The 17,256-nt window shown below is 42.2% G+C and overlaps 1 protein-coding gene across 1 annotated transcript; it reads right to left on the bottom strand.

Moving 5' to 3' along the window:
• Nucleotides 1-4,306: 4,306 nt before the first annotated feature.
• On the bottom strand, nt 4,307-13,644 carry znf281a (zinc finger protein 281a). The gene is made up of 7 exons (XM_047038733.1): nt 13,516-13,644; nt 11,017-11,434; nt 9,492-9,593; nt 9,115-9,241; nt 8,784-8,867; nt 8,570-8,688; nt 4,307-8,372 (listed from the first exon to the last, which is right to left on the bottom strand). The coding sequence occupies exons 2-7, from the start codon at nt 11,383-11,385 to the stop codon at nt 6,738-6,740; spliced, it is 2,436 nt and encodes an 811-aa protein (XP_046894689.1). The 5' UTR covers nt 11,386-11,434; nt 13,516-13,644; the 3' UTR covers nt 4,307-6,737.
• Nucleotides 13,645-17,256: the final 3,612 nt, after the last annotated feature.

Here is a 17,256-nt window from a genome sequence, read left to right on the forward strand (position 1 = left end):
AGCATTAAATGCTTAGTCCCTCCTCACATGGGGCGGGACATACTCAGTGATCGCTGTCGTGTTCTGGGCCAGCCATATAACGCACAGATAAGATGAGTTCCTGGACTACCGCTATTTTTGAAACGCCGCGGTTAACTCATTTGTTTTTTTGTGTTGCCACCGTGCATCTGGTTCAATATTGAAAAGGACGAGTAGTAAATTTGGCACGGACAAAACCTATTTAGTTTGTTTTTAACAGAATAACATGTAGACCCATAAATAATATTACATGAAGGCTTCTGCATGGCCAATTTGATATATTAAAAACAAAGGCGTACACACCTAGGCAAATAGTAAGCATATTACATGGTTTCTCAATAAGATAGGCTATCTCTATTGCTGTCCTCTAAATGATATATTGTACGCCTACATTACAGGAGAAATCATTGCCCATTGAACCATTAAATCTAATAGCAAATGATCGACCAGAAAAAAAACATAATGTAAGTCCATACTTCACCTACTCTTTGATGTTTGTACCTGAACACAACAAAATACCTAGTCACCTGAGACCAGCTGTTTTTTCCTTCCCTCAACACTATCCTACTGCCAGGTGCCAGCTGTACTTGTGGAACTGGAAGGCTGTGAAATGATATTCACTACTTATGGTGGAATTTACCTTAGAAATCTGGTGAACTCAAGCATGTATCTGCAAGTGGGCCATGTGGACGTCCAGTATCACCTGGGACATGAGGGTTTTCAGGCTGCGACTGTGAGGCACACAGGACAGGTAGTAATTATATATTCATCCAGATATAACAATGTTTCCCTTAAGCTGCAACAGACCATTATCTCACACATGTAAAACAGAGATTCCACAGCCTTTTGTCCTGGTCCCGGATGGTTGAGGTGGGATGGATGAGGTAAATGATATGCAGTTAATGGTGGGATGAGATTAACTGTTAACTCTCGACACAACCTAAAATGCTAGACTGGCGTCTGTGGTCTTTGTGGCCTCTTTGTTGTCATCAGCCTTAACTTAGATTACTGAGCAGTTAGGGAATCGGGCTAGTAATCAGAAGGTTGCTGGTTCGATTCCCGGCCACGCCAAAGACGTTGTGTCCTTTGGCAAGGCACTTCACCCGACTTGCCTCGGGGGGAATGTACCTGTACTAACTAAGTCGCTCTGGATAAGAGCGTCTGCTAAATGACTAAATGTATTGTAAATGTAACTAAACTATAAAGTAAATGACTCTACATATGGACCAATATACAGCAATTTCATAGGGACAGTTGTCTTATGTAAGCAGCTCTCCATTTAGAAGTTTAGTAATATACCTCTGTTTTCTATCATAAGAATCTGTGCTATGGACTATAAAGATGATGGATCAGACTGATTGCACAAACCTCCCAGAACATTGTTACGTTTGCCTGATGTTTGTCGATGAGCAGCTGTCCTGGCCCATTTTAGAATAAATTGGGTGAATTTGGTAGAGAAGACAAAGTAAAATAAAAATACGTACTTCAGTCAAGTGTTCCAACCTGAACCTGATTTCTGTAGTCAAGCAACCACAATGTCAGGAGGATGTGTATCAAGCTTGTAGATAAATGCTGCCATGCAAGCTGTAGTATTTGTTTCAGGTGTGCAAGGTAGCTTGACTTAAATTGGGTACAATTATGTTATCTTATGTTCACCATAGCAAACAAATTTGACAAATAGACTGACTCAAGATCAACCGTCGGTTTATAGCTTGAAGGCTACGGAACAATAGTGCAAAAGAAAACACTACAGAACATACTGATATCTAAGCAACTGTCTGGAATTCCTTGGGATATTAAAGATAACAAAGATTGATGATGACTTGAATTCTTTCTGTGGAGCTTAATCAAGATCTTTGCATCGATTGAGTCCACATTTGAGACTATTGGTTTATGTTTTCAGTGTTCCCAAAAGCCAACTAGGTCATTTGTATGTCAGACACAAAACTAAACAATAGCCTTTCTTGTTTAAAACAAACAATGCGTAAACAATAAAACTTTAACACCCCTTAAAACTAAGAAGTCATGTGCTGATCTGATAAACACCAATAAATGGCTTTTGGATGACCTTGAATAAACAGAAACAATTGAAAAAGTCTGTTCCACTACGACAGCCCCACTCCAAACAGAAACTGGTCATAGATGACTAATTATCAAGGAAGTTTTTGAGTTTCTGGTTTTTAATAAGCGTCATATTATACTTTAACTTGGTCATTGTTGAACTAAGGAGCAGTCAATGGTTGAACTATATATTGGTGGGACTGTTTTATCTTCAACTGATTTTTTATTTCCTTAGGGAATGGGAGTTGTTAGATATAAAACTCTTCTGGGGCACAGCCCTCTATTCATATCACTTTTTTTTCTTCCAAGCTTGCTGCACACAATGCACTACTCAGCTGTAGAAACTCCCCTAGCTTAACCCACTATACAACAATTTCAGGGACGCAAGTTTGATATCAGCTTTGGCAGGGACATCAATTCAATTCAACTTTATTTCGCCATGTATACAATACTAGGAATTTAATTTGGTATTCTCTATGTAGGCTATTACATCCTAAATATAACAACAAGACAAAACAGAAAAACAATACAAGGACAGATAGTACCAGTATGAGTAAAAAATAAATAAATGAATAGTAATTCAATAGTTAATGCTTGCGCACACTTTTTTCGCATTCATTTGAGCGCAAACAATGTTTTTTTGAGCTTCATGTAATATTGTTTTTTATGTTTTAGTCAAAATAAGATGATCGGTGGGTCTATCATTTAGAAACTTTCTTTAGTTTTGTAATGTTTTCGTAGCCTACCTCAATTCTGACTTGTGTGCCGAGTCAGACACCTGGACTTCTGTGTGCGTGCTGCAGTAGCTAGGCAAGCTCAGAAGAGCGTGCTAACATGGTATTCTGCGTGCATCGGTTTGTGTTTTCGGTTAAATTGCATTGATTTTACAAGCGTTGATTGGGATACTTCATTTTTTTGTCTGGGATTATCAATCTAATTTAATGCACTGACTAATAAAGTAAATTGTTAAAACTCAAACTTTAGATTTTACAGGGGCACAGCAGATTTATACTGGGGCACGAGCCCCAATAGGAAAGGTCTAACGATGCCCCTGCCTTAGGGTCACTGTTACTCGTTAGGGCCACCCTTTCCTAATATTTCACTTTGTTTACTTACATGGCTGGTCTCAGACACATGCATATCTTTCCACAATAGTACAGTATTTACAGAGTTTTGTGTTCATTTTCAGTTTATCCAACAAATGTGATGGCCTGACCTTATTTTTTTGATCATAAGGCCTAAATGCCAACAGCCAGTCAACTACAAACCACCTGGCCTCTCTGTGCACAGCCCAGCAGTCAGTCTCTCTGTAGTCTCACTACACCATATCACCCACTCCCACCCCACTGAGCTCTCAACAGTAACAGGAAAGTTCAAACAAGAGACTTCAGCTTCTGACAGGCAGTGAGAACGGTTTCAGGGGATTAGCAGCACTCCCTTGTGTGTAGAAGACAGCCTTAAGGTAGAGCTTGGCATAGCACAACCAGCCGTAAACATCTCCTTGACATTCAGCTCAGCAGTACTGCTATTCTGTTGTGTCAACTGTACTAACTCATACACGGAAGTTCCCATATGGAAACTTGTTTTTAATAGTTGCACCTTTGTTGCTTTTATTTCTTTCGTGACATTAAATTGTTTACCATATTACTACATAACTGCTTGAACAGGATATGACAGAAGTACAAACCCTTCCTCTTTTTCCAGGAAGGAGGAAGGAATATAATTACTCAAATAGAGGACCGATTTAACGTAGCGTGTCAAACTATTCTAAAACTTCCATAATGTATCCTTCCAATTTACAGGATCAACGAGGTGTTTATGCCAAACCACCTCCATCTAGTGGCTGACTTGTGCATAACTTGCGTTCAGGTCAGCGGCCTACTGTTTCAGGAAGCATCACATGCAACCGTATTGAGCAGGGGTTCCCAACCCTGGCCTTCAGGGGCCACTGTCCTGCATGTTTTAGATGTTTCCCTGCTCCAACACACCTGATTCAAATGAAAGGTCATAAGCAGGCTTTTGCAGAGCGGGATAACAACCTATTAATTTGAATCAGGTGTGTTGGAGCAGGGAAACATCTAAAACATGCAGGACAGGGGGTCCCTGAGGACCAGGGTTGGGAACCACTGGTATGGAGGATTATTTGTAATGGGTAATACTCCCAATCAAAATGCAGCAGAGAACCTCTCTCTCGGCACAGTATTGACACAAAAAACCTTGAGTTTTCTTGATAACAGCATTTTATTGGTTTTCCTAATCAATTATAAATTCATGGACAAGTACAGCCCTGCAATTAATATCACAAGAGTCTGGAACAAAATAAAGAGAGGGAAGAAAACATCAGCTACAAATGTTGTGGTGACAAATGAAGGGAAATATAAAGTTAAACAAAGAAACCATGCTAATCATATGGGGGCAACATTAAGATGTAGTGTTTTGTACATTTTTGTAAACAATAGGCATGTCATAAAAACAATATGGCAAGTAACAGAAGTTACCAAGGAGACAAGTCAAACTGAAGACTGAAACACTGGTAGGCATTAGACAATACAGAACCCTAAAGCAATACCATAGCCCCTTTTCCAGGTCCATTCAACATCATTTATACAAGGTTTAAAAATAGTCACACAAAAATGTGTTTTGAACAAACAACAGCATCTCTGCTACATACATCAAACCTTTTATCCTATGTCCCTGGTTGCATGTTTTCAGTGATATGAGGTATATAACAGGTAAATTCTAACTTAATTTACCTCACACCCATTCCAAACATTGCAAATAATTCTAGTGGTCAGTCATTGTTCCCTATGATATTGCAACATTGCAGTCATTCAGCCATGTTTTGTGATTGTGTAAGACATGGGGCCATTGGGCAATTTAAAGAAATCTAAAATAAAAGTGAAAATATCCAGCACAAAAAAAAGGTTGTGGCTATGGAAGACAACGCAATAATTGTTTGAGTCAATTCAAAAACAGAAGAGCAAGAAATTACAAGATCACTTTTTGCATGTGAAACAAAAGAAATGCCTATTTTAACAATTTCCCTACTGGCAAAGATTGGTCAACCCATTTCTCAGCTAGTAGGAGTTCTCTCGGTGCTCTGAGAAAGCATGCCATCTGTGAACATGGAGTTTTTTTTGTGTTTTTCTTTTTTACTAATGTGTATTTCAGATCATAAAATGTTCTGCAATGGCTACAAGGCTGCTTCTGTATCATTACACAGGATATTCAGCCACACATTTATCTAATTCAAATAGTAAAGCAAACCTGCTAAACTGGGTAATCATTTAACTAAAACTAGGGGCGTGAAATACATGATCCCATTTTAATAGATACATTTTCTTAAAAAAAAATCCCCCCTCCCTCCCCATCTAAACCAATCCTAAACATTGTGAGAAAAGGAGACAAGTTATTTAAACAAATTATTAGACCAACCCAACCTCCCCACCCCATCATAAACTATGCAATGCCATCCAAATGTAGGGCTTACCAATCGAATAAGACACCCTCAAATCCCCCCCCCCCCCTCCCCCGCAAGCCTGCCGACGCACAAACCCACCAACCTCACGTCTCCATAGAAACCAAGTCTGTTTGAGATGTTGGACCTTTCATGATCTGTTGGGGAAGTTTCTCGAAAGTAAGAAAAACTTGTATTAAAAAAAAAAAACGGCTCAAAGTGCTAATTGGATTCATTTAAAAGAAAGTGTAGTTGAGGGAGAGACAGGTGAATATGAGGAAGGCCATTCCATCGCTGCCCAACAGCTACCTCTATTGGCCCAAGAAAAGCCCTAACACCAAATCTGCTCTCCCAAAAAACGACAGGGAAAACTAATATCCCCAAACTCACTACCCTCTCTCCCACCAATGCACCTGGCAGTCCTCCAGAGGGATTATATCTGTTATTATACATATATATATTCTTATAAATATATATGGCCCTTATTGAAGAAAACATGAGTTTCACATTGACAAGAAAGTACCATAATCTCTCTACAGCTAGGTGAAAAGTGTTCTCAGTGTCAGTGTGCTGGCAGCAGTCTTATTATTGTTGCACTCATTCACCAAGGAATAAAACATTAAAAAATAACAAAGCATCGTCTTTGTAGTTGCGAACGTACACCTCTGAAATGAGTGCTCACTGCACCACAGGATTTATCCTTGTACACTTTTTCCTGAGTAATACTTTTATCCTTGTAACAGACAATATCTTAATTCTTTTTTTTTTTTTTTTGCTATTTCAGTTCTGGGCTACTCCCTGTCATCTCCAATGTTATCTTACAAATGTAGTTGATTGGTAAAACACTTAAGCTTAAGGGAAAAGAAAACCAGTCCATCGCTACTTTATAGTCGCTTAAAACATACTTTTCAAACTAATGATTAACAAGCAGACCTAAAATAAAACACTAACAGAAAATGAATACAGACCTTTCTTTACAAAAAGGATATCAACTAGAATTGCATTTGTGGGGAGGCCTAACAGACCTGATCAAAGGAGATGGGTGGGGCATATAAACACAGCATCAGTGTAATAATTACAAAACATCACCTATAAAATTATATAACATAAAATAATAATAAAATAGGAGCGCAAAAAAAAGAAAAGTAGAAGAACCAAAACATGAATTTCCAACAGAATGTTATTCCCCCCTTCCAGGCCCTCATCTATAGCTTTGGCTTGTTGGGGTTTTGGATCCTGTACTGACTGGCTCGTTGACGTCGGCTAGCAAGCTAGTATACCCTGAGAATTCTGAGACAGGCGTCCTTATCCTGTGGTGGTCCAGCTCCCCGTTCGAGTCATTACTGTAAGACATCGGGACGCGTCCGGCTGACTTGAACTGGGACCCGAAGGCCTGGGCAAAGTTCTCTATCTGGTAAGAGGCCTTGGAGGAGTCCAGATCCTGCGAGGGGGCCAGGGGGTAGACGGCAGAGCCGTTCTTGGCGGACTGGGCCTCCTTCTGGCTGGCCAGGTCAGACGGGCTGATCTGGTAGGAGGAGGGGGGAGAGGCGGAGTGCTGCTGCTGCTGCTGCTTCTCCATCTGGTCGGTGAGCTCCTGAGAAGGGGTAAGCTGCTGGTGCTCCAGGCTGCTCAGGTGGAAGCTGTGCTGGGGAGAGGAGCTCGAGAGCATGGCGAAGTGGGACTTTGGCACAGAGGAGGGCAGGGATGGGGAACCGGACTGGCTGTAGCCACACTCCAGAGGGGACGTAGTGTAGACGTTCTTGTCAGAGTAAAGGGGGTTGCCATGGTGGGAGGTGGTGAAAGGGCCGGCGGTAGGCGGGCTAGGGCCCAGGGGAAAGTTGGCGCTGTGGCTGGTGCGCTCCAGAGCCTGCAGCAGGAAACGGGAGTACTCGTGCATGATGACCGTCTTGTCTCCGGACGGGCTGGGCGAGTCGGCGTCAGGGCCCAAGTCGGGCCCGTCTCCCGAGGGAGGGTGCAGCTCCACGTGCTGGTCGCTGAGGTCAAAGTGCACGTCGTGGTGCGAGCCGTCTGGTTTGTGGGTGTAATGGTCCAGCAGGCTCTGCAGCACCTCGTCGGGGATCCCCGACTTGTCGTGCTTGTCCACGCCCATCGAGGAGTCCAGCAGGCTGAGGGGCGCGTCGCCATCCATCCCGCCCGACACCACGCCCTGGATGACCGACTGCTGGGATGATAGGTGGCCCATATTGACGTCGTAGTCGTTGCCTCCACCGCCAGACAACCCGGGGCCGGCTGCAGCGTTGTTATTAGCTGCATGCAGGTAGCGTCTCTTCTTGAGGAACTGCATAGCGTCGTCATAGTTGCTGCTGGTGGGGCCTGGCTTGGGCCCGGTACCCTGCAGAAGGCCCATGCCATCCATACCTCCGCCTGAACCCTGATCCAAGCAGCCCTGCTTGCCCGGGGCCAGGCCCCCCTTGTCCATACCCTTACGGTTGGCCTTCTTAAAGGCCATCTTTGGGGCACGGCCCTGGTGCCCCTGATGCATGCTGGGTCCTGGCTGAGTGGAGGACACAGAGGGATTCTCGACAGAGTAGTCGTGGTGGGTGTAGCCCCCGGACAGCGCAGCATGGATGTGCGAGTCCTCCATCCCGACCGCTGCTGCTGCCGCCGCTGCCTTCTTCCGCTTGCCTCCCTCCCCCGACTTTCTGGATTTGCCTCTCTTTCGGCCAGAGGTGCCGACATTTCCCTGAGTGATTCCGTAGCTGCCGTGACCCATGTCTGAACCGTCCAGATCCATCATCCCAGGCTCCAGACCCCTCTTTATGGCTTCTCCACAGGTTCGCTTGTGCTTGAGCAATCGATCCGTCCTGGAAAAATGCTGCAAAGGCATTGAAGGCACACATTGGTAAAATTTGAGTAATTCAACTGATACCAACCAACCTGTCTGCAGAGTGCATTGGGTGGACTGAGGAACACCACTAGTATGGTTCATGCACAGGCAGTTATAAAGGGGGTCTGTGGGGTTCTGTGTGTGTGTGTGTGTGTGTGTGTGGGGGGGGGGGGGGGGTCACTGACCTGTTGGCAGGTGTCACATCTGTATGGCTTCTCTCCACTATGGGTCCGCTTGTGCCTCTCCATGTGGTACTTCTGAATGAATCGCATGTTGCACTGATCACAGCAAAAAGGCTTCTCTCCTGCCGCGGAAAACAGACAAACATTCCATGGGTCATTCTCTTCAGGTCCACCGAACATTCACGTCGCTGACACATCACGTTTTGTTTGGACTCACCACTGTGGATCTTCTCGTGCCGCTGGAGAAGGTATTTCTGGATGAAACTCATGTTGCATTGGCTGCATCTGAAAGGCCTCTCTCCTAAAACACACACACAAACATTATGGCTACAGTGGAACACATGGGATTTCCACAGACTAAACACGTTCCTCGCTAACTGACAGTGAAACCTCAAATTCTTTCAAGAAATGAACTCAAAACGCACAAACAGTACGGCGCACACTGACAGCGTCAAGATACAAGCTGCACAACATGTATAACATCCCCCAAAAATTCAACATGTGAAGTGTAAAAGAGCCGGAGCCATCTGAAGGAGGGTTGTGGGTACCTGTGTGGATGAGAACATGTCTGCGCAGGTGGTAGGAGCTCCTGAAGGAGGCGTTGCAGTGCTCACAGATGTGCGGCTTGGTGCCTGGTGACAGACTGCCTCCATCGGCGTCCAGCAGCATTGATTGCTGGAGGATGAAAGGAGAAAGAGGACAGTCAGTTTCATTCATCCTGTCTCCAAGGTGAACATTTGGAAACAATTACTGGGGTATTAAAGACAAACAAAACATAAAAAAAGAAATGTAGATATATTTTTACGCTCTATTTGGGGGATTAACACGTGGTTTTCCCCTGTTAATTCCCCTGTTCAGGAAATCAAGAATATTTGTGATTATCTAGTGTTAAAGGGTTTGCGTGAGGATAAATGGGCATAGGAACCTTTGCTTCTCCTCGTTTCCTTCTGGGCTTCCCCTCCGATCCGTCCCCATTTGACCTCCGACCTCTCCTCCCTGTGGACTGCTTTCCTGGTCGACTCGGCAGCTGTGAAGATGACAATGGGAGAGAAGCATGGGGGGGGGGGGGGGGGGGGGGGGGGGAGAAGCAAAAGGAAATCACTTGAGGAGTTTTCAAACACACCAACATGCTCTTGCTCCGGTACGCTGTGGAAGCTCACAGAGAGTGCTAGAGAGAGACCAGGAGGTAATGTAATAAACCTCTAAATGTATGACCTACATCCTCTTTCTCTAATTCGTTGGTGAAATCTTTTGTTTACCTGCAATCTTAAGCAAAACGGGGAGCTATTTTTTATTTTTTTTTACTTCATTATTCAGTATACGCGTCAGTTTGAAAAGCCCTCTTCAAACAAAGGATTTGCATTAATTTCATAAGAGGAGGGTGGGAGATCTGCTAATCTTCAACACAGCCACAGCCCCCACCTCTTCTGTTTTATATGCTACCTTCTGTCATTTTTACTTCAATTAAACTTTATTCCATAAAAATGGCAGATTCACAACAGCATTTGGAAAGAGAATCACGGGTGTCTGTACTGTGTAGACCGAGACCGGGTCTAAAGGAGCTCAAAAAACAGTGTATTAGATTAGCAGAAAGCTTAGCCAAAACAAACCTAGACTCATTTCCTCTACCCAATGAGCAGAGCACAGTGGTCTCAAAATGGCTGAACACTCACATGTATGTCATTATCCTCAGAACAAGGAGGACCATTTGAGGCCCCCCCAAAAATACACATAGCTGTAGGAATTCCTAAAGGAATCCACCCCCCCCCCCCCCAAAAAAAAAACCCTGCATATGCAGTTTAATGTAGCTATAGGTTTCTGCATGACAAGCTGTGAAAGATTCAGTCTCTAACAGTTCTTGATACGAGGAATTATGCAGAAGTTGTGCTTGCATTCACCTTTAATATATATATTTAAAAAGAGATATATATATATATATAATTTTTTGTTACTGGCATGCCAGGGGGCCTGATACTTGTGCATGTGCACACAATACAATTGAAATGCAACCACAAACAAGACAGCTGTGTCCTTGCCGATACGTTTCCATTCATGCCGACAGACCAGATGACGACATCATCCTGTGACAGAGTGATTTATATAAATTGTATTGGAAGCCTCCTGTAGATTTATGCCAGCATTACCAGCCCTACTCAAGCCCCGCCTCCACACCCCTTCTTTCTCTCAGCCCGTTCTCCATCCTTCTAGCAGGATATGGGCTGTAACAACCAGCACCCAAAAGCAAGGGAGCAGTCTTCCATAGCGATGCCCAGCTGTCACCCTCAATAACTTAATGCACTTAAATCTAAAGATTGGTCTGTGCGGACAAAATAATAGGAATTAATTAATAACACAAAATAAAAATTAAAAGTTCACAAATGAAATAGAGGTACAAATGTAGAACGTCGTAAACAAATCACACAGCTCAGCGTGGCAGTTGGTTCACTTACATTGCTCATACTAAGGTCATGGACAAGCAGACTTTGGTGGCTGCCCAACGACACCTCCATCAGATCGCTGCTTTTCCCAGAGCTTCCTGGGTACAGTGGCAGCCTGTAGTCGTGCTCAGACAGCTTCTCCTGCTTGATCCCCATAGCGCCTCCCATGACACCCATCCCACAGTCAGGAGAATCCCGCTCCTTCTTCAGGATCATCTCTTGGGGTGGCATGTCCTGCATGATCGAATGGGAGGCTAGCCGAGTGAAGCTAGTCACAGGGGGCAGGTGGCTGAACATGATCATGCCAGGGGCGTAGTTGGAGTCCATGCCCCCGTTGGAGCGCAGGAAATCATTGCCCAGTTTGTCTTGTATGATGCTCATGATGGTGTTGGGCAGGTGGGCAGACTACACGGAGCACACCCGAGACATCCTATAGAGAAACAGAGAGAGGTTGTGTTGGGAGGGAGTCAGGTGGCTGAGCGGTTAGGAGTCAGGCTAGTAATCAGAAGGTTACCGGTTCGAATCCCGGCTGTGCCAAATGACGTTGTGTCCTTGGGCAAGGCACTTCACCCTACTTGCCTCGGGGGGAATGTCCCTGTACTTACTGTTAGTAGCTCTGGATAAGAGTGTCTGCTAAATGACTACATGTAAATGTGTTGGACAACAGCAAAACACACACAGCCAAACTGCCTGCATTACTTTTATAAGGCTAAACAGTCTGAGTCTTGCAGTCTCAGATCTCAAAATCAAGTGTTTACAAGGATTACAATTGAGTGGGTCAACAATATATTTTCAATTAATGACTAACAATATTTCCTCTTTACAAAAAAGCTGCGAACGGAACATTCTGCCATGCTCAATCGGAGCTAAATTTAGCAGTGAAACCTTGACACCAGACATCCCATAAGCAGAGAGGATTGAACTTGTTAATCTGTTTGATGGGCCTACTTGGCCGAGTCATCCCATTTGCATGGATTTATCTGTGAACGAGAGCCTTTACACCAGGAAGCTGGATTCCAACATTCTGTTACATACACATTAAAGTACATGCATCTATTCATAAAAAATATATATACAATAATTACCAGAGATATGAGATTAAGACTTGATAAAAATAAAACATCTGTGTCTAAAAGGTCAAATAGACTTATGTAGACAATAAGATATAAGATAAGATATAATAATAGACAAATGGCTTAATTAATAGTGTGTTGGTCATTTATTCTGTTCATGTTGTGGAGTAAACAATAGAAAACTGGCTACAGGCCACAGTGGCTGCATCTGAGAGGATCAGGTTATCCTCTCATGACCTTAACTATGAGGAAAAGGCAAACAGCAATGGCAGCAATCATTTTCTATAGCCTAGACTAAAGTCGGCCTAAAAATTGATGCAGGGATTCGGATTCAAAGGTTTCACTTGAAGTGAAACAAGGTAAAAATGAGAAATTAACATGTTAATTGATTTAGATGGTTGATTACTAAACGTATTAGTTATTTTTTTACTTTAAAAGGAGTCTGGAATGTTTTGTTGATTATTTAGCAAACAAATATCCCTAGATTAAAAAGGAAAATGTATTGCATGACCCAAGACAACTTCATTGTCTGCAATGCAGACAACCATTTGCTCATGGCACGTAGCAAGTTAGCTAAGCTGGCTAGCTAACTTGTTAGCTCGTACAGGACGAATTGTTTGCTGGCTGGGAATTGCGTTACTTTTAATCTAAGAATTCTACTGCACAGACATAAATAAACTTTTCCAGTTAGAGATATACGAGTTAACGGAGCACGGCAGACAAAAGCTGCGATTTTGGCATCCATCGTGCGTTATACACACTCAATCCAAAAATACTTTAGAGCTCTGGAAAGCTACCAAGCAATTAGCCATTTGGCTAACCAGTGTGCCGGGGCCCTTTGTGATGCTGGATCATGCAATTATTAATACGGCCATTGCCATAAGAGCATATACTAAATAAAGTGGTCTGCAAGGATCTATTTAGGAACTTTAAAATTCCAACCGCATGCGGGGATATAGATATCCCATCTGGTATCCTTAAATCGGTTCCATGTTAGGTAATTACAAATAATACCGTTTTTATTGGAGTCCTTGTGATGAGTTGGCTTGTGCGCGCAAGCGTTCTAAGACAAAACTGTCGGCAACATTCGATAGCCTAGATGTAACACTATAAATAACACATAAATAATTGCCAGATCACTTCAATCCGTAGCTGGCGAATGTTAAAATAAATACTGCCTGAAATGTCTACCTAACGAATAGGCAATTGTGGCGAGAAAAGACGAATGGTGCGACTCAAGCAGCAACGTTAACCCCCATAACAAATGGCCCATGCAACTCGAGCGAACAATTGATGCTCAGCTCCAATGCTACAGCTGGCGAATGCTAGCTAACTAATGTTAATGCGTTGGGCTTTGTTGTCTGTCCCGTCCCGTACGCATGCTTGAGGACTCGTCGTTGGAATGCACCCAAAATATTAATATTTTAAGTTATCTTACCAGTGCATGACCCCAGCTTTCTATTTCGACTTGTTTTAATTCACCTTCGGTCGTCCGTTTCAATTTTAGAGCCCAAACATTGTTCTCCTGCAGCTGCTGTATTCTTCCATCTTGTCTCAGCGCGGGGAATTCTGGGTTTAGCTAACGGACGGGTCCTGAGAAGAGTCACAGACGGTTGCTTTGATCTGGGGCAGGGGAGCAATGGCCGAGAATAAACCGCAGTGCGGGAAGATTTCCTCAGCTAGGATTTTCATTCTATTTAGTTGTCTAGAGAAACAAACAGAAAAACAAAGGTTCTTTTTTGTAGAATAGATCAAATGATCTGTCATCGTCTGTCTTTGTTCGTATCTGTCTAATTTTGAAAAAAGGAGACATATTTTAAAAAGAAAGACAAGAAAAAAAACTTTGGCTGAAATAGTAGACTTCTTAGTTTGGTCATATTAGTTTTTTTGTTTGTAATGTATTTCATTATTATTAAAATGCTTATGATGTGTAAATATGGAAACATGCACTGTCTGTAACAGTGTTGTGAGTGTGTAACATCTATTTTATTGATACCACTTCAGATTAATCAACTTGTCGAGGTAAAACCTCGCAGACTTTGCTCGTTTATCATTGTGGTCATGTCTGAGAGGGTCTCTCTGGATCCCAATTACTGAAGAAATAGGACACCTCGTGTCTTAAAAACGTAAGATGATCGAGCTCTGGTTTTCAGTGCTGCTGGATATTGTGACACATTTAGATCAAATGAAATCAGTCCCTGAAATAGCTTCACACTAATTAGTCACTGGTCTGATCTCAAGTAAAGAAAGCAACCAAGAAAGAAGAAAAACTATATAGGCCTAACAAACATTAAACTAGAAAAGTGAAGAAGTGTCTTGTACGGAACGGTAATTTTATTTTAAATTTTAAGTAAATGTAAAACTGTATACATCTGCTGTGGAAACATGTAATTATGCATAGGCCTGTATTTTCTAACGACACACCATTAAATCTCCTTTTATTCTGACTTTGCCCACACTGCTAATTGCCTGCACTAACGTCCACATTAATTCAGAGAACAGAGTATAATTGAAATGGAGATGGTATAGAATGAATACAGACAGTTTCAGGGGGCTGGGTTTTGATCCCCCTCCGTCCTTTCAAATATGCACATTGCTGACGAATCTTTGAATTCACTCCCCTCTTGAGAGTGCTTAAAATTGGTATTAGCATTCAAGTAATCAGATTCAGCAACGTGACAATCCTAGCCTGGGGTGTATATGCTCTCCTGCAGAGCTCTACGGGATAGTACAAGATCAGAGTGGGACAGTGTTCACTTATGGGCAAGCATTGATGATTCACCTCTGTTTGAACTGAGTTCATCTGCTCATTGCTTGAAGATATCTAGGAACCAGAGATGATTCGTAGACTTGGTTACCGCAAAGAATCCTTTTGTATTTCGTATTTATTTTTTACAAAACACACAATTGCTCACAAAGTTGTTGGTTATCTCACTTCAGTGGTGTTTCTGTTCATCTTTTCATCTGTCTATAAGTGGCTGAAGCCTATAGATGGGATATTAAGGCATCATGACTGTGCTCCAGGTAAATCTATCTGCTCTCTGTGCAGAAGTGACCCAGGGGAAAGCTTGCCTGTACCTGCACCAGTTCTTGACTATCAAGGATGAATAAGGCCGTTGGAGAAACAAGAAGAACAATCTCACATCATTAACATTTTTAGTATCTAAGCCAACTCGCCAGGTTCCGTGACTGCTCATATGATGGTTATCAATTGTCTTTCCTCATCAATAATTCACAATGCATCGCATTATACTCTGTCTCTCCCTCTGTCTGTACTCCCCCCAAATCCAGATTGAGGACATAAAACAACGAATGTCTGTATATGATCTGAATTAATAAATGATTGTCATTGAAATCGATATAGCTGTGATTGACAGCCAAGACATGCAGAAGATTATGCAGACATATACAGAATTGGGGAAATATCCTGTAAGTAACAGTGCATATTTGAATGAAAGAATCCTTTATTCTGAATGAACATTGTACAAGACAGTGTTTGTCACAGTCATCTGTGCTAAACATTTCTTGACAAAAAAGGTCAAAATAGACTAAAAGCTGCTATCAACATTTAAAACGTATTATTTTCAATGTTCAGATTTGTCTTAATAAACACCATTGATGTTTGGTGAAGGTAAATCAAACAAAAATGTATTTGTATAGCCCTTTTTACAAGCAATGTCACAGAGGGCTTCACATACGCCCATAAAACTGCCATAGGTACATTATTGACATAGTACATTTTCCACCAAATTCATGCATTTTGTTTCACTTTATTTGGTGTGGAAGTTGTATAGTCTCTCTGCCTACAGCCTAAGAAGCTTGGATGGAAGCCCAGTTATCTGGCTCCTGTTTTCAGGCAGTCTTCTATTCTGACTGAATTAAAATCTAATCTCTCTCCTGCTTGTGACAGTTGGTCATTATTCCTGTTGGATGATGCTAGGCCTGGGGTACTGTATAGCTTCCCATCCTCAAAGTGTGGGTCTCACGGAAATAAGAAGTTGACCAGTGTCTCTGTAGGCGTAGATATTGAGAAGCATATAACATTAGATCACCTCATACATATTATTACTGCATTCTGCAGAAGCTCGGTTTGGGTGAGAATCATTTGAAAGCAACTGGATTTTTAATAAAAATGTGTTTATCATTGCAAAATTGTGGAATGAAAGTGTGTTATCCCTCTAATATAATTAATTTACAAACACAGACACACTGGGGACGCCCAGCAACTGTATCCCATTACATCCCCTTCTGATAGATTATTTTAATATAAACATATTTACTATCCGACTATTATAATACATTCATACAATCGTTTTCATGGAGGAAGGCATAGACAATTACCAGTCTCTCAGCAGTTTAAATAAAGTTAAACTAATTATATTTAGAATGAGACTCAAAACCATAAAATTATAAAGCATAAAAGATATTTCATGTAATTAGTTCATATTTGCATCTTTATTTAATTTATATCTGGCATTAATAAACAAACAGAAAATATACCAACAACAAAAAACTCATCCCGGGTGAAACCATCCTCATTTTATTCAAACACATCAAATTAGGTCCAATAGATTACAAGACTCCCTCGCCCCCTGATGTGATAGCAATGATATGGCTGTTTTTCTTCTGGTCTGCTACAGAGAATGAATGTGTTGCTCCTGCTTCGGGGAAAAGAGGCTAGATGAGTCATCACAACGAGCCTAACCTACGACAAGGGCTACTGCTGCTGACTGTTGGTGTCCTTTTGGAGTATAATCACTGCAATTAAAAATCATAGGGTAAATGTAATATGTCATGCAATTTTTCGCCATGAAACAATTTTGGATCCAATTAGCCTACTACCAAGACACAGCTGGCGCAAAATAGTCCATGCTTTGGTAGGTGCCTGATGGCAGGAGGACACAGGAATTACACATTCGTATGTGGCTCAGACAAAAAAAATACAACAACAAAAAAATGACTAATACGTAAATCTAAAGTCCAGGCTCAGCATACATTAGCGATGTGCTGTAGCCTAGCACTGGAATTGCTCTTCGCTGCGATACCAGGTATAATACATTCCTTTGTGCAACCTGATTAGAAGAGTGCCAAGGTCGAACCCTCCCCATAAAACGACCTCAGGCACCATACCAAGAAGGGCCTTGGGCAGTCTTTTGGATCAATAGCAAGCTCCACGGAC

This window comes from Hypomesus transpacificus, chromosome 17 (genome assembly GCF_021917145.1).
Source record: "Hypomesus transpacificus isolate Combined female chromosome 17, fHypTra1, whole genome shotgun sequence".
Taxonomy (NCBI): Eukaryota; Metazoa; Chordata; class Actinopteri; order Osmeriformes; family Osmeridae; genus Hypomesus; species Hypomesus transpacificus.

Bases quoted from the DNA above. Each gene is read 5' to 3' on its own strand.
- znf281a (XM_047038733.1), bottom strand. From the start codon at position 11,385: ATGAGCATCATACAAGACAAACTGGGCAATGATTTCCTGCGCTCCAAC. The intron at 8,868-9,114 runs GTACCCACAACC...TGTGTGTTTTAG, and splicing joins ACATGTTCTCATCCACACAG to GAGAGAGGCCTTTCAGATGC. The intron at 8,373-8,569 runs GTCAGTGACCCC...ATGCCTTTGCAG, and splicing joins GATGTGACACCTGCCAACAG to CATTTTTCCAGGACGGATCG.